General features: G+C 42.8%; 1 protein-coding gene across 11 annotated transcripts in view; it reads right to left on the reverse strand.

Moving 5' to 3' along the window:
• Positions 1–13519: 13519 nt before the first annotated feature.
• The window catches only part of LOC115133259 (lysine-specific demethylase 5A-like), an 88135-nt gene continuing 83205 nt past the window's right edge, over positions 13520–18449 (reverse strand). For all 11 annotated transcript variants that reach the window (XM_065021775.1, XM_029666308.2, XM_029666309.2 and 8 more), the window contains 2 exons: positions 17192–17647; positions 13520–14877 (listed from right to left, as the gene is read on the reverse strand). In XM_065021775.1, coding sequence (XP_064877847.1) covers positions 14554–14877; positions 17192–17647 — 780 coding nt within the window. In that variant the 3' untranslated portion in view covers positions 13520–14553. The remainder of the gene's footprint in view (positions 14878–17191; positions 17648–18449) is intronic.

Below are 18449 nucleotides of genomic sequence, written 5' to 3' on the forward strand. Positions count from 1 at the left end.
ACATCCTAGATCTGAATGAATGAAATATTCTTATTACATACTTTTTTCTTTACATAGTTGAATGTGTTGACAACAAAATCACACAAAAATTATCAATGGAAATCAAATTTATCAACCCATGGAGGTCTGGATTTGGAGTCCCACTCAAAATTAAAGTGGAAAACCACACTACAGGCTGATCCAACTTTGATGTAATGTCCTTAAAACAAGTCAAAATGAGGCTCAATAGTGTGTGTGGCCTCCACGTGCCTGTATGACCTCCCTACAACGCCTGGGCATGCTCCTGATGAAGTGGCGGAAGGTCTCCTGAGGGATCTCCTCCCAGACCTGGACTAAAGCATCCGCCAACTCTTGGACAGTCTGTGGTGCAACGTGGCGTTGGTGGATGGAGCGAGACATGATCCTCAACTTTGGTGATGTAATTTACAAAATAGCCTCCAATACCCTACTCAACAAATTGGATGCAGTCTATCACAGTGCAATCCGTTTTGTCACCAAAGCCCCATATACTACCCACCATTGCGACCTGTATGCTCTTGTTGGCTGGCCCTCGCTTCATACTCGTCGCCAAACCCACTGGCTCCATGTCATCTACAAGACCCTGCTAGGTAAAGTCCCCCCTTATCTCAGCTCGCTGGTCACCATAGCATCTCCCACCTGTAGCACACGCTCCAGCAGGTATATCTCTCTAGTCACCCCCAAAACCAATTCTTTCTTTGGCCGCCTCTCCTTCCAGTTCTCTGCTGCCAATGACTGGAACGAACTACAAAAATCTCTGAAACTGGAAACCCTTATCTCCCTCACTAGCTTTAAGCACCAACTGTCAGAGTAGCTCACAGATTACTGCACCTGTACATAGCCCACCTATAATTTAGCCCAAACAACTACCTCTTTCCCATTATTTTTATTTCTACTTTGCACATTCTTCCATTGCAAATCTACCATTCCAGTGTTTTACTTGCTATATTGTATTTACTTTGCCACCATGGCCTTTTTTTTTGCCTTTACCTCCCTTATCTCACCTCATTTGCTCACATCGTATATAGTCAATAATACAGTATAAACACGTCTATGTTTGTTTTACTCCATGTGCAACTCTGTGTCGTTGTATGTGTCGAACTGCTTTGCTTTATCTTGGCCAGGTCGCAATTGTAAATGAGAACTTGTTCTCAACTTGCCTACCTGGTTAAATAAAGGTGAAATAAATAAATAAATAAAAAATGACGTCCCAGATGTGCTCAATTGGATTCAGGTCTGGGGAACGGGCGGGCCAGTTCATAGCATCAATGACTTCCTCTTGCAGGAACTGCTGACACACTCCAGCCACACGAGGTCTAGCATTGTCTTGCATTAGGAGGAACCCAGGGCCAACCGCACCAGCATATGGTCTCACAAGGGGTCTGAGGATCTCATCTCGGTACCTAATGGCAGTCAGGCTACCTCTGGCGAGCACGGAGGGCTGTGCGGCCCCCCCCAAAGAAATGCCACCCCACACCATGACTGACCCACCGCCAAACCGGCCATGCTGGAGGATGTTGCAGGCAGCAGAACGTTCTCCATGGCGTCTCCAGACTCTGTCACATGTGCTCAGTGTGAACCTGCTTTCATCTGTGAAGAGCACAGGGCACCAGTGGCGAATTTGACAATCTTGGTGTTCTCTGGCAAATGCCAAACGTCCTGCACGGTGTTGGGCTGTAAGCACAACCCCCACCTGTGGATGTCGCACCCTCATACCACCCTCATGGAGTCTGTTTCTGACCGTTTGAGCAGACACATGCACATTTGTGGCCTGCTGGAGGTCATTTTGCAGGGCTCTGGCAGTGCTCCTCCTGCTCCTCCTTGCACAAAGGCGGAGGTAGCGGTCCTGCTGCTGGGTTGTTGCCCTCCTACAGCCTCCTCCACATCTCCTGATGTACTGGCCTGTCTCCTGGTAGCGCCTCCATGCTCTGGACACTACGCTGATAGACACAGCAAACCTTCTTGCCACAGCTCGCATTGATGTGCCATCCTGGATGAGCTGCACTACCTGAGCCACTTGTGTGGGTTGTAGAGTCCGTCTCATGCTACCACTAGAGTGAAAGCACCGCCAGCATTCAAAAGTGACCAAAACATCAGCCAGGAAGCATAGGATTTGAGAAGTGGTCTGTGGTCACCACCTACAGAACCACTCCTTTATTTGGGGTGTCTTGCTAATTGCCTATCATTTCCACCTGTTGTCTATTCCATTTGCACAACAGCATGTGACATTTATTGTCAATCAGTGTTGCTTCCTAAGTGGACAGTTTGATTTCACAGAAGTGTGATTGACTTGGAGTTTACATTGGGTTGTTTAAGGGTTCCCTTTATTTTTTTGAGCAGTGTATATATTCGATACTACATCAACCGAGTGTGTAGGTTTTTCAATAACAGCGGGAGGAACAATTGCGGCTTTACTCAGTTGCGCAAAAACTCACTCTGAGATCCCCCACCTATCCACTTACACAATGTGATCCTTCACGCTCATTTTTCAAAATAAAAGCCTGAAACTATGTCTAAAGACTGTTGACTCCTTAGGGAAGCCATAGAAAAAGGAAAATGGTGGATATCCCTTTAAATGGAGGATAGGCTTGCATAGGAACAGAGAGGTTTAAAATTAAGAGGCACTTCCTGATTGTATTTTCCTCAGGCTTTCGCCTGCAATATCAGTTCTGTTATACTCAGACAATATTTTTACAGTTTTGGAAACTTTAGAGTGTTTTCTATCCTAATCTGACAATTATATGCATATTCTAGTTTCTGGGGCTGAGAAACAGGCAGTTTCAAATGGGTACGTTTTTTTTGCCAAAAAAGAAAATACTGCCCCCTACACCATTTTATTACGTTTGCGATCGCAACAAATAATCTGCTCAGACCCCAACCAAGGAGCATCAACTGTCGTGCTATAAATTCTCAGACAACACAAAGATTCCTTGATGCCCTTCCAGACTCCCACTGTCTACCCAAGGACGTCAGAGGACTAAAATCAGTTAACCACCTAACTGAGGAACTCAATTTAACCTTGCGCAATACCCTAGATGCAGTTGCACCCCTAAAAACTAAAAACATGTGTCATAAGAAACTAGCTCCCTGGTATACAGAAAATACCCGAACTCTGAAGCAAGCTTCCAGAAAATTGGAACGGAAATGGCGCCACACCAAACTGGAAGTCTTCCGACAAGCTTGGAAAGACAGTACCGTGCAGTATCGAAGAGCCCTCATTGCAGCTCGATCATCCTATTTTTCCAACTTAATTTAGGAAAATAAGAACAATCCAAATTTTCTTTTTGATACTGTCGCAAAGCTAACTAAAAAGCAGCATTCCCCAAGTGAGGATGGCTTTCACTTCAGCAGTAATAAATTCATGAACTTCTTTGAGGAAAAGATCATGATCATTAGAAAGCAAATTATGGACTCCTCTTTAAATCTGCGCATTACTCTAAAACTCAGTTGTCCTGAGTCTGCACAACTCTGCCAGGACCTTGGATCAGGCTGCATACTGGACCCTATTCCAACTAAACTACTGAAAGAGCCGCTTCCTGTGCTTGGCCCTCCCATGTTGAACATAATAAATGGTTCTCTATCCACCGGATGTGTACCAAACTCACTAAAAGTGGGAGTAATAAAACCTCTCTTGAAAAAGCCAAACCTTGACCCAGAAAATATAAAAAGCTATCGGCCTATATCGAATATTTTATTCTTCTCAAATCTTTTTGAAAAAGCTGTTGCGCAGCAACTTACTGCCTTCCTGAAGACAAACAATGATATGAAATATGAAATGCTTCAGTCTGGTTTTAGACCCCATCATAGCACTAAGACTGCACTTGTGAAGGTGGTAAATGACCTTTAAATGGGGTCAGACTGAAGCTCTGCATCTGTCCTCATGCTCCTAGACCTTAGTGCTGCTTTTGATACCATTGATCACCACATTCTTTTGGAGAGATTGGAAACCCAAATTGGTCTACACGGACAGGTTCTGGCCTGGTTTAGATCTTATCTGTCGGAAAGATATCAGTTTGTCTCTTTGAATGGTTTGTCCTCTGATAAATCAACTATACACTTGTGTTCCTCAAGGTTCTGTTTTGGGACCACTATTGTTTTCACTATATATTTTACCTCTTTGGGGATGTCATTCGAAAACATGATGTTAACTTTCACTGCTATGCGGATGACACACAGCTGAACATTTCAATGAAACATGGTGAAGCCCCAAAATTGCCCTCGCTAGAAGCCTGTGTTTCAGACATAAGGAAGTGGATGGCTGCAAATGTTCTACTTTTAAACTCTGACAACAGAGATGCTGGTTTTAGGTCCCATGAAACAAAGAGATCTTCTGTTGAATCTGACAATTAATCTTCATGGTTGTACAGTCATCTCAAATAAAACTGTGAAGTAACTCTGCGTTACTCTGGACCCTAATCTCTCTTTTGACGAACATATCAAGACTGTTTCAAGGACAGCGTTTTTCCAACTACATAACATTGCACAAATCAGAAACTTTCTGTCCAAAAATGATGCAGAAGGTGATGCAGATGTTACTTCTAGGTTAGACTAATGCAATGCTTTACTTTCCGGCTACCCGGATGAAGCACGAAATAAACTTCAGTTAGTGCTAAATACGGCTGCTAGAATCCTGACAAGAACCAAAAAATATGATCATATTCCTCCAGTGCTAGCCTCCCTACACTGGCGTCCTGTTAAGGCAAGGGCTGATTTCAAGGTTTTACTGCTAATCTACAAAGCATTACATGGGCTTGCTCCTACCTATCTCTCAGATTTTTGTCCTGCCGTACATACCTACACGTACGCTACGGTCACAAGACGCAGGCCTCCTAATTGTCCTGAGAATTTCTAAGCAAACCACTGGAGCCAGGGCTTTCTCCTATAGAGCTCCATTTTTATGGAATGGTCTGCCTACCCATGTCAGAGACGCAAACTCGGTCTCAACCTTTAAGTCTTTAAGACTCATCTCTTCAGTGGGTCATATGATTGAGTGTAGTCTGGCCCAGGAGTGTGAAGGTGAACGGAAAGGCTCTGGAGCAACGAACCGCCCTTGCTGTCTCTGCCTGGCCGGTTCCCCTCTTTCCACTGGGATTCTCTGCCTCTAACCCTATTACAGGGGCTGAGTCACTGGCTTACTGGTGCTCTTTCATGCCGTCCCTAGGAGGGTTGCATCACTTGAGTCACTGACGTGATCTTCCTTTCTGGGTTGGCGCCCCCCCCCCTTTTGCTGCGATTACAGCTGTAAGTCACTTGGGGTATGTCTCTATCAGTTTTGCACATCGAGAGACTGACATTTTTTCCCATTCCTCCTTGCAAAACAGCTCGAGCTCCATTGCCCTGGGTGTTGGTCCAAACAGAGGATCAGCTTTGGGAAAGTCATATTCCTGATCGTAATGTTGGTATGTTGACATTGCTCTTATATCCAATAGTTCCTCCCGGCTGTATGTAATAAGACTTAAGATTTCCTGGGGTAACAATGTAAGAAATAATACATAAAAACCAAAATACTGCACAGTTTCCTAATGCGAAGCGAGGGGACCATCTCTGTTGGCACAATCAGTGGGGCACATCTGCAGCAGGCTACTGTGTCATGAGCATGATCTACACGTTATTAAACTCTCACAATCTGGATTCTTTGAACTCTTAACCAATGGGAAGAGGATTTAGGTGAACAACTTTCAGACTTAACTTGGCAGCGTATGCTTCAGAGAATACCTTTTTCATCTATGTGTCTAAGACACGCTGTAATTCAATTTAAAATAGTTCATCAGCTGCACTAGTCAAAGGCAAAATTATCCAAGATCAGCCCAGAAACATATCCCACTTGTGACCGATGTAAGCAGGCTTCTGCTACTTTATTACACGTTTTGGACATGCCCGAAATTGACACATTTCTGGATATCCATTTTTTTTATACGTTTTCTAAGATACTGGAGAGACCTATAGAACCTTCTGCGTTTATTGCATTATTCGGAGGGGCACCACAGAAGGCAGATGGTCTAAACCGTTCTATGGGCAACATGCTGGCATTTACTACTCTTCTAGCTAGTAGTGTTATACTATTTCAAATCAAAGTGTATTTGTCACGTGCGCCGAATAAAACAGGTGTAGACCTTACAGTGAAGTGCTTACTTACAGGCTCTAACCAATAGTGCAAAAAAGGTATTAGGTGAACAATAGGTAGGTAAAGAAATAAAACAACAGTAAAAAGACAGGCTATATAAGTAGCGAGGCTACATACAGACACCGGTTAGTCAGGCTGATTGTGGTAGTATGTACATGTAGATATGGTTAAAATGACTGTGCATATATGATGAACAGAGAGTAACAGTAGCGTAAAAGAGTGTGTTCCCGGGTGGTGGGTTGGACACAATGCAGATAGCCCTGGTTAGCCAATGGTTAGTATGTATAGTTAAAGTGACTATGCATATATGATAAACAGACTAGCAGCAGCGTAAAAAGAGGGGTTGGGGGGGGCACACAATGCAAATAGTCCAGGTAGCCATTTGATTACCTGTTCAGGAGTCTTATGGCTTGGGGGTTGAGAAGCCTTTTCGTCCTCGACTTGGCACTCCGGTACCGCTTGGCATGCGGTAGTAGAGAGAACAGTCTGACTGGGATGGCTGGAGTCTTTGACAATTTTTAGGGCCTTCCTCTGACACCGCCTGGTGTAGAGGTCCTGGATGGAAGGCAGCTTAGCCCCAGTGATGTACTGGGTCGTACGCACTACCCTCTGTAGTGCCTTGCGGTCAGCGGCCGAGCAATTGCCGAGCAATTGCCGCACCAGTCAGTGATGCAACCAGGATGCTCTCGATGTTGCAGCTGTAGGACCTTTTGAGGATCTCAGGACCCATGCAAAATCTTTATAGTTTCCTGAATAGGAATAGGCTTTGGGGCCCTCTTGCCCTCTTCACGACTGTCTTGGTGTGTTTGGACCATTCTAGTTTGTTATTGATGTGGACACTAAGGAATTTGAAGCTCTCAACCTGCTCCACTACAACCCTGTCGATGAGAATGGGGGCATGCTCGGTCCTCCTTTTCATGTAGTCCACAATATTCTCCTTAGTCTTGGTTACGTTGAGGGATAGGTTGTTATTCTGTGTGGAGTGCAATAGAGATTGCATCATCTGTGGATCTGTTTGGGCAGTATGCAAATTGGAGTGGGTCTAGGGTTTCTCGGATAATGGTGTTGATGTGGGCCATTACCAATCTTTCAAAGAACTTTAAGTGGAAGGATCGATTTCCTCCTACTTTTAACCATTGGGATAATAGGAAGTTATGCAACATCTCAAGCTAGAGAAAATACGCTACTCCGTTTGGGGATCTGGCAACCTTTACCTATCCTTTGTATAAGACAGGAACACAGGTAATTTCACAACTCCATTTACCAACCAACATTAGAATGTATCATTATTTTTCCTCAAAATGTTTGTTTTATAATATCTTTGATTATATATCAAGCCTGCTTTAAGTATGGTTTTGGGGTGGGGCTCTGTTAGAGCATTGGGGGGTTGGGGTGGGTTTGATTTGTCGAGATCGGTGTGGATGAACCTGACTGGCCTGCACAGAGCCCTGACCTCAACCCCAGCGAACACCTTTGGGATGAATTGGATCTCCAACTGCGAGCCAGGCCTAATCGCCCCAACATCAGTGCCCGACCTCACTGATGTGCTTGTGGCTGAATGGAAGCAAGTCCCTGGAGCAATGTTCTAACATCTAGTGGAAAGCTTTCCCAGAAGAGTGGAGGCTGTTATAGCAGCAAAGGGGGGACCAACTCCATATTAATGTCCATGATTCTGGAATGAGATGAACGACAAGCAGGTGTCCACATACTTTTTTACATGTGTGTCAAGAGGAAATGTTCAGGTAAGCAAAGGAACCTAAATTCACCTCTCTGAATGTTCCTTCTGTGGTTTGTAGATCATCCAGAATGGGATGCAGACCATGGAGGCAAGAGCCAGGAGCCAGCCTATCACATAGCCCCACCAGGGGTACACATACTCATTGTTGTACTTCAGAGGGGTGTACTTGATGAGGGAGAACGCAAAGGTGGCCTAGAGAAAACAACAAGTATTTGAGTTAGAAGTGGGCCTTGACTGGGGCCAACTGTAACTGGTGTTTGGGATCTGTCTAGGGCCCAGGAAAAAAAAATCCTTTACTGTATAAAATATTTTAAATGGGTTTGTAGGTCACTCACCATGCATGTGGCTGGGGTAACATACAGCCAGCAGTATTTAATGTAAGGTCCTGGATGGTAGCCAATCATAGAAGCGGTCGACACCTGGAACAACATACAACAGAGATACAGGCTAACCATGCTGGGTGTGATCAGAAAGAGCTATGGACATGAATGTCAACAATTGAGAGTATGAAGCAGTCTCTGAACAGTACTATCAAAAGGTGAGGAATATACAGTGCATTCAGAAACTATTCAGACTAGAGGTCGACTGATTAATTTGCAGACAGATTCATTAAGGCAGATTTCAAGTTTTCATAACAAATCGGTAACCTGCCTTTTTGGATGCCAATTATGGCCGTTTGCATTGCAATCCACAAGGAGACTGCATGGCAGGCTGACCACCTGTTAAGCGAGTGCAGCGTCAAAATGACCTTGTGGCTGCAGGGAGCCAAGCTAAGTTGCTAGCTAGCATTAAGCTTAACTTATAAAAAAACAATCAATCAATCTTCACATAATCACTAGTTGCTAGCTTGTTCTGGGTTGTATATAATCAATGCGGTGCCTGTCAATTTATCATCAAATCACAGCCTACTTCAACTTGATGATTTGAAAAAAGCACAATCGTTGCAATAATGTACCTAACCATAAACATCAATGCCTTTAAAATCAATACACAAGTATATTTTCTTAAACCTGCATATGTAGTTAAAATAAATTAATGTTAGCAGGCAATATTAACTAGGGAAAGTGTGTCACTTCTCCTGCATTTAGTGCAAACAGAGTCTGGGTATATGCAACAGTTTGGGCCGCCTGGCTTGTTGCGAACTGAGTGAAGACCGTAATAAATTTGCCAGAATTTTACATAATTATGACATAACATTGAATGTTGTGCAATGTAACAGCAATATTTAGACTTAGGGTTGCCACCCGTTCGATAAAATACAGAACGGTATTTCACTGAAAGAATAAACGTTTTGTTTTCTAAATGATAGTTTCCGGATTTGACCATATTAATGACCAAAGGCTCGTATTTCTGTGTGTTTATTATATTATCATTAAGTATATGATTTGATATTTGATAGAGCAGTCTGACTGAGTGGTGGTAGGCAGCAGCAGGCTCGTAAGCATTTATTCAAACAGCAGCTCTTAGGAATGCTGGGATGCACAGCGCTGTTTGACTTCAAGCCTATCAACTCCCAAGATGAGGCTGGCAATATTGAATCAAGATAATTCCTTCGACCTCATGGCTTGGTTTTTTCTCTGACTTGCACTGTCAACTGTGGGACCTCATATAGACAGGTGTGTATCATGTCCAATCAATTGAATTTACCACAGGTGGACTCCAATCAAGTTGTAGAAACATATCAAGGATGATCAATGGAAACAGGATCCACCTGAGCTCAATTGCGAGTCTCATAGCAAAGGGTCAGAATACTTTGAATTTATTTTTGTTTAACCTTTATTTAACTAGAAAAGTCAGTTAAGAACAAATACTTATTTACAAAGACGGGCTTGGTTAACTGCCTTGTTCAGGGGCAAAAAGACAGATTTTTACCTTGTCAGCTCGGGGATTCGATCTAGCAACCTTTCGGTTACTGGTCCAATGCCCTAACCACAAGAAATACCTACCGCCCCAATGTACTTATGTAAATAAGGTCTCTGTTTTAATTTTTATATAAATCAGCAAACATTTCTAAAAAACCTGTTTTGGCTCCCATTTGCCCCCTACCAAAGAGAGTTTTTAAAAATAAATATATTCATTTTAGAGCTTTAGTGTTGTTCCACAGTTGTTTTCTAGCCTCTCTGCCTCTTAGAAAGAGACCCCTCTGAGAAATGTGTGACTGAGACAGAACTCTGCGGGGGAGTGTAGGAGATAAGAGACTAGCCAGACATTCCACAATAAATCAACTTTGGGGAGTGGACATTTATTGCCTAGGCCTTAGAAAACACTGGAACTATTGTATCTCTCTTGCAAGCTTATATAGCTGTGTATGAATGGGCTTGGTCTGATAAGTAATGATATATTCAGTGACATCACAAGGGCTGGACTTCGGGTTCAATAAAAAAACTTGGGATTTTTTTATATTTTGCGGAATTTCCTCAGAAACATGCATGTTCCTGTTGTTTATGTTTTTATTTAATTTTACCTTTATTTAACTAGGCAAGTCAGTTAAGAACAAATTCTTATTTTCAATGAGGGCCTAGGAACAGTGGGTTAACTGCCTGTTCAGGGGCAGAACGACAGATTTGTACCTTGTCAGCTCGGGATATGAACTTGCAACCTTTCGGTTACTAGTCCAATGCTCTAACCACTAGGCTACCCTGCCGCACCGCTCTAAACACTAGGCTACCCTGCCGCAGACTTCTGTCTGCAATTGCATTTTTGAATGATTTAAATGAGCCAATGATTGACAAGGAACAAGGAAATGAACCCCAACACACTCTACACACAAACTGGAGAGAAATCTCAGTTCTAGGCATGTTTGGTAACAAATAGTGAGCATCACTGATATCATGTTAGGCTAGGTATGTTTGGTTACATAGAGCGTGGTGCTCTTGGATCACCTCTCAGTTCTCATTGTATAGAAGTGGTCCACTCTATCCTTCTATCCTGAACCGCGACAATTTCCTTGACAGTACGTTCAAAACATTGTAAATAACTTAAGATGCCTTACTTGACTGTCCAACCCTAGTAGGATGATCATGATAAAGAAGATGGCCCATAGTGAAATGTCAGAACAATAGTACAGAGGGTGATTTATTTCAGCTTTTATTTCTTTCATCATATTCCCAGTGGGTCAGGAGTTTACAGACACTCAATTAGTATTTGGTAGCATTGCCTATACATTGTTTAACTGGGGTCAAACGTTTCGGGTAGCCTTCCACAAGCTTCCCACAATATGTTGGGTGAATTTTGGCCCATTCCTCCTGACAAGAGCTGGTGCAACTGAGTCAGGTTTGTAGGCCTCCTTGCTCGCACATTCATTTTCAGTTCTGCCCACAATTTTTCTATAGGATTGAGGTCAGGGCTTTGAGATGGCCACTCCAATACCTTGATTTTGTTGTCCTTAAGCCATTTTGCCACAACTTTGGGAGTAAGCTTGGGGTTATTGTCCATTTGGAAGACCCATTTGCAACCAAGCTTTAACTTACTGACTGATGTCTTGAGATGTTGCTTCAATATATCCACATAATTTTCCTACCTCATGATGCCATCTGTTTTGTGAAGTACACCAGTCTCTCCTGCAGCAAAGCACCCCCACAACATGATGCTGCCACCCCCGTGCTTCACGGTTGGGATGGTGTTCTTCAGCTTGTGTCGTGGAGGATCATTTCAAAATATAACACTTACAAGAAATTGTGAATTCAATATAGGCTTTTAATACAAACATATCAGAAGCCTAGATGGTCCGCGGAACACACACCTTCCCAGAGCACTGGCTCTGTATTTATACACACACAGTATATGAGTCCATTCCATATGTTAATGGAGTTACTTCCCTCAGGTCATCGGCCACCATTATCTTTCAGTCCAGGCTTCCAGCTTGTTCATGCCTAATAACGCCTGTATCCGCTCTTGATTAGATTACAATGGTGGCAGGACCCTCTCGTGTCCTAAAATTAATATATGTCTATCTTACCCTAAGCACTTATTGCCTTTACCCTAAGCACTTATGTTTGTTCCTCTCTATCTAATCTGTATAATGGTGTCCTGCTCTTTCCATAATAGATAATGTATTTAAGTGTCACCTCCTCCTCTTTGCCCTAAGCCCTTATGCACAGTAAAGCACGTATGGCTTCGGCCATTATACTGTCTGTTTAATCTTTGGTTTCCTGTCCGCTTTCTGTTTGTGGTCTAATGTACACCTATCTTTGCTCAATAGTGTCATATCTGTCTCTATATGTAACAAGAACTAAAACACTTGCAAGCCTCCCCCTTTTTTCTCCAAACATATTGATGGTCATTATGGCCAAACAGTTCTATTTTTGTTTCAACAGACCAGAGGACAATTCTTCAGAAAGTACAATCTTTGTCCCCATGTGCAGTTGCAAACCGTAGTCTGGCTGTTTTGGAGCAGTGGCTTCTTCCTTGCTGAGCGGCCTTTCAGGTTATGTCGATATAGGTATTTGACAGCAGCCCTTTTCTACTATACACAAACTAATTCAGAGCAGAACATTGAAGTTCCGTTAAAGTAACCATTTTCTAAAATATTAAAAATGGAACAGTACGTATGTACACATTCAGTAATGGATTCAATGTATTTTAAAGATTTGCCTGTTTTTGCATGTAGATTGGCTGTCTACTTTAAGTTTGTCACTTAAATGTATTGTGATACTTCTGCCTCAAAGTAACCTTTACATTTTTTTTTTTAAATTCATGTGCTGTCACTGAACTTGCCGGAACTTCTCACTGCTAAATGAACTATTATTTTAGAAGCAGCGACAATTAAAATGTCTGTGACCTACTCTGGTCCCATCCTTTAGAATTCACCTCCTCCTTTCTTGTAGCAGAGGTAAGGAAAGTGCCACATGTTACCCAAGCCGATGATGGATCTCATCACAGATGGGATGAACTCTAGTTTGTTGCTGCATTGGCCCCTCTCTTGCATCTTCTCCTCTGACTGGAGCTGAGGGACAGGGACCAGGTCCTTCAACATGCTGCTGTTCTTCCCATTTGAGAGGGCTGCTTTAACTATTTCAAGCAATAAAAAACAGTTTGGCTATTTTCAAGACAAGTAGCTACATGTAGTGATCCAAATACGTTATGCATATACACGTATTTATTTAAAATATAAAGTAACATGTCAGTAGCCTGGGTACCCGTCCGTTTGAGTTATTATTCCACTCCATGTCATGCCACGTTTGCCAAGGAGTGGAAAGTTAGCAAAACAGGTTCTAGATTTATAAGTAAGTACATGCCAGGTACATTGATAGGGCACCATATTATCTTTTGCCTAATGACTCCTCAAAAAAAAAAGGTTGTGGCTCTCTCAAACTTCCATCTGAAGAACTTAATGTACTCAAAAACAGGCAGAGCTTTACACAATCAGGTTCAGGCCTACCTTAATGGTTTAATGACCACCAGAAGTTGACAGACAGGCCTGAATTCATAGATCCCACATTCAAAACCCACGGCTCCTAAAACAGTCAGGCCTCCTGATGACTCACCCCAAACTCAAATCTATCTATCTATCTGAGGTAGTTGGGAGTTTAGACATCTGATGCCAGACATTGCTATTGACATTAAATTACATAACAAATCTCAAACAGGAAATTGTATAAAATGGTATTGAAAATAAAACCAAAAATTCTGCTCCTTACTCATTTCACTAGGAATTGTTTATTAAAGGTGAGAAAACAAAAACAGCCACATTCAATCACTTTATTGCTTAAAACCTATTTACACATTATAAATACGTATCACTACATACAACCATTGTTCCTAATCCTACATGGAGCTGTTATTTATTGTTTGGAGAAAGGCAGAGAGGAGAGGATACTGAATGTGCATCCCAAATTTTCACATTTACATTTTTGTCATTTATCAGACGCTCTTGTCCAGATCGACATACAGGAGCAATTAGGGTTAAGTACCTTAATATCGATACATTTTTCACCTAGTCAGCCCGCGGGTTTCGAACCAGAGACTTTTTGGTTACTGGCCCAACACTTAAAAAGTTAGGCTACCTGCCGACTCAGTACAGTTATCAAGAATATGTGGTGTAACACCCAATCCCAAATGGCACCTTATTCCCTTTATAGTGCACTACATTTTACCAGATCCCATGTAGTGCACTACATATAGAATAGGGTGCCATTTGGGACACCTATTTACACCTCCACAGATTCATAATGACTGTACTGAAGTTTCTGACTGTAGTAGAACTGAGGCAGATTGGCACCAAATAATTTTCAGACAAAACGGCCCATGGTCATTCCAAGTCGTGCAGTAAAAACCGCTTTGTGCACACAGTGTTCTCTGGATTATAAGGCCTTCTTTAACAGTTCTGAATTCGAGAGAAACAAATCCTCATCAACAATTGGTTCCCATGAGAGGAGAGAGAAGAGGAGAGGGGGAACGGCAAAATAGTTAATCTGGAGTTTATCTGTGATGCAGAAAATACATATCTCTCCTCCTCAAAGGAGCGGATTGTCTCATTTCTTTGTAGTATTATTCTCATGGGAGTATCATCATCTAGTCTTGAGGATACCCCTTAATTTGAAGCTCCTCTACCATTAAGTCAAGAGGGAAATATGTCAGTCAGAACCAGACTCAAATGGTCTGATGCGAGCTTACCGGGTGAATGGGTTTGTGTGTCGTGGCTGTGCATGTGCGTCTCTGTCCTGGGTCTGCACTAGCTGCTCTCCCGAGTATCCGGCTGCTGCTGTTGCTGGGGGAGGGAGGTAGAGGGGGGCATAATGATCTGGCTCAGCCCGCTGTAGACTGGTGCTTCCAGCTCCTCACAAACACGCTCCAACTTCACCACTGCTGTCACCCCTCCTCCTCCTATGCTCATGCTTCTTCCCAAACTTCCAACTACGCCCCGACTCAAGATAGACGACTTGCGGGTGCAGTCGATGCAGATGTAGTCCTCGTTCTCGGCCATCTCGCAGGTCACACCCACACACACCTGGTGGAACCACTCGTCACAGCCGCCGTCACACTGAACCCAGTCCACCTGACAGAGGGAAGAGAGACGTAAACATACAGGCAATCACACCTTCTGCTTAAATAAGGATATAATATCAGCTAGTGCTCAGAAAAGGTCACTGCCCTTCAGATTCACAAGAGTCATATTTGTAGATGGTTTGTGTTTTTAAAAGGAATATACCATTACGTACTTGATGTATAATAAGCATGATATTTATGTTGCATTTTATTATGGTGCATTTAAGCCTAATCCAATCCAGCCCCCCTTCAAGTTCTGTTTAGATGGAGGATATCCCCATGCCTCTGTTGTGCTCGGGGGGGAAGCACATGGCTGGGAAGAACTGGGAGGGTGGTTAGGCTACTCATTGACTTAGTGTCTAATTTACAGTCACGTCCAACAGCACATACAGTGGGGAGAACAAGTATTTGATACACTGGCGATTTTGCAGGTTTTCCTACTTACAAAGCATGTAGAGGTCTGTAATTTGTATCATAGGTACACTTCAACTGTGAGAGACGGAATCTAAAACAAAAATCCAGAAAATCACATTGTATGATTTTTAAGTAAATAATTTGCACTTTATTGCATGACATAAGTATTTGATACATCAGAAAAGCAGAACTTAATATTTGGTACAGAAACATTTGTTTGCAATTACAGAGATCATACGTTTCCTGTAGTTCTTGACCAGGTTTGCACACACTGCAGCTGGGATTTTGGCCCACTCCTCCATACAGACCTTCTCCAGATCCTTCAGGTTTCGGGGCTGTCGCTGGGCAATACGGACTTTCAGCTCCCTCCAAAGATTTTCTATTGGGTTCAGGTCTGGAGACTGGCTAGGCCACTCCAGGACCTTGAGATGCTTCTTATGGAGCCACTCCTTAGTTGCCCTGGCTGTGTGTTTCGGGTCGTTGTCATGCTGGAAGACCCAGCCATGACCCATCTTCAATGCTCTTACTGAGGGAAGGAGGTTGTTGCACCCCTCAATACGGTACAGTAGTCCTGTTCCCTTTGCAGAAAAGCATCCTCAAAGAATGATGTTTCCAGCTCCATGCTTCACGGTTGGGATGGTGATCTTGGGATTGTACTCACCTTGAACTTCTTCCATTTTCTAATAATTGCGCCAACAGTTGTTGCCTTCTCACCAAGCTGCTTGCCTATTGTCCTGTAGCCCATCCCAGCCTTATGCAGGTCTACAATTTTATCCCTGATGTCCATACACAGCTCTCTGGTCTTGGCCATTGTGGAAAGGTTGGAGTCTGTTTGATTGAGTGTGTGGACAGGTGTCTTTTATACAGGTAACGAGTTCAAACAGGTGCAGTTAATACAGGTAGTGAGTGGAGAACAGGAGGGCTTCTTAAAGAAAAACTAACAGGTCTGTTAGAGCCGTAATTCTTACTGGTTGGTAGATGATCAAATACATGTCATGCAATAAAATGCAAATTAATTACTTAAAAATCATACAATGTGATTTTCTGGATATTTGTTTTATATTCCGTCTCTCACAGTTCAAATGTACCTATGATAAAAATTACAGACCTCTACATGCTTTGTAAGTAGGAAAACCTGCAAAATCAGCAGTGTATCAAATACTTGTTCTCCCCACTGTAGCTTGTCATGTTAATACGTTGTGTAACTCTGTGTTCCAGTGCTGTTATCAGCTGTTGATATTCAATTGTTCCATGATCCAAAGATGTTTGCTTCACAGTGTTCAATATTAACTCAACATACTTAGCTCTGCATAATGGTCAGCAAACAAAAATACAAAGTGAGACAATCAGTTTTTGCTCTGAAGAGCTAATATCCTTAAACCTCCTAAAATGAAAGTATCCAAACCTCCAGAAATTGACATTTTGCCTACGCATCTCTAGTTGTACTTAGGTCAAAACCTGACTTATGTTTTTGATAGGGCCCGCCCTCTCAGGCCACACACTGAACCGATCTCAGGCTTTCACTGAGCTCTGTTGCACCGTTAAGAAACCCTCACACCTATCAATCATCTATGGAAATCATCTGTCAGAATGATTCTGAGTAGCTACATCCTCTCTCAAATGAGCCCCTCTCCCCTAATCCAAAAATGTTTTTTTTTATTCAAGGTCTGATGACAACTACAGAAGATGCACTGCCCTCTGCTGGCAAATTAATGGTCTCAATCAGTCAGTCTGGAATACCAGGGCAGAAGTCAATCCCTTGGCTGAGGTTGTACCCATAGACACAATATTCCTTACACCCCTCCAATAATTTTGAAATGTGCATCAAGTAGTGTATACTGGAGAGAGGGTTGATTTTGGACTAAATACACACACACTAACTGTGTACATGCTTCTCGTGTCGCTCTCACCTTGTCCTTGCAGGGTCTCGCACAGTTCTTGGACGCACAGACAGCGTTCTCATCATTGGAGTCCTCAGCTCCAGACCAGTCATATTTCGACGGTATATCCAGGATCTTCTTCTCTTTCCTCTTCTCCAGCCCCTCCCTGACAGCCTCAGACTTGACCACAGCTTTATCCTTCCTCTTCCTCTCCTTATCCTCTTTAGCCAGGCGCTTGGACAGCTGTTTCAGTTCACGGTTCTTATCCGGGTTCAGCTTCAGCTTCTTCTTCTTGGGTTTCCCCAGCGGGTCTAAGAGGCTCAGTTTCGGATCCTTTGAGGACTTGGGGGACCGCATCATGTCTCCGACCCCGGAGACAGCTGCCATGAGAAGCTGGTGCTCCGCCTTCTCCAGCTTCCTCTTCCTCTTCTTCTCAGAGTCCTTCATCTTGATCTTCATCGGCTTCTCAAACTGAGAATCCTCATGCTGGGAAGGGAAGACAGTAAAGAGGGATGGACACAATTGCTCAATTAATAATCCCTACTGAAAGTGCTTTTATGTCCATTAAGTAGACTTAATAAGGATGCAGGAAACCAGCCTTCGCATTACCCATGTTCAGTTCAGATCATACATGTGTTTTCAGCCAGTGACTGTGTATTCTTTACTGGAGCTGCCCTCTTGGCCATGTCCAAATAAAATAACATGCAATGAACAAAAATATAAAATGCTACATGCAAACATTTCAGTTAATTCATAAGGAAATCAGTCAATTGAAATAAATAAATTAGGCCTTAAATCTACGGATTTCACATGAATGGGAATACACATATGCATAGAGTTGTGATTCAGAAAACCAGTCAGTATCTGGTGTGACCACCATTTGCCTCATGCTTGCAGTGTGACATCTCCTTCACATAGTGTTGATTAGGCTGTGGAATGTTGTCCCACTCATCTTCAATGGCTGTGCAAAGTCGCTGGATATTGGCGGGAACTGGAACACGCAATCTGTGTACATGCTTCTCGTGTCGCTCTCACCTTGTCCTTGCAGGGTTTGGAATCCAGAGCATTCCAAACATGCTCAATGGGAGACATGTTTTTTATTTATTTATTTATTTTATTTTACCTTTATTTAACCAGGTAGGCAAGTTGAGAACACGTTCTCATTTACAATTGCGACCTGGCCAAGATAAAGCAAAGCAGTTCGACAGATACAACGACACAGAGTTACACATGGAGTAAAACAAACATACAGTCAATAATACAGTATAAACAAGTCTATATACAATGT

The sequence above is a fragment of the Oncorhynchus nerka genome, linkage group LG8 (assembly GCF_034236695.1).
Source record: "Oncorhynchus nerka isolate Pitt River linkage group LG8, Oner_Uvic_2.0, whole genome shotgun sequence".
In the NCBI taxonomy this organism is placed as follows: domain Eukaryota; kingdom Metazoa; phylum Chordata; class Actinopteri; order Salmoniformes; family Salmonidae; genus Oncorhynchus; species Oncorhynchus nerka.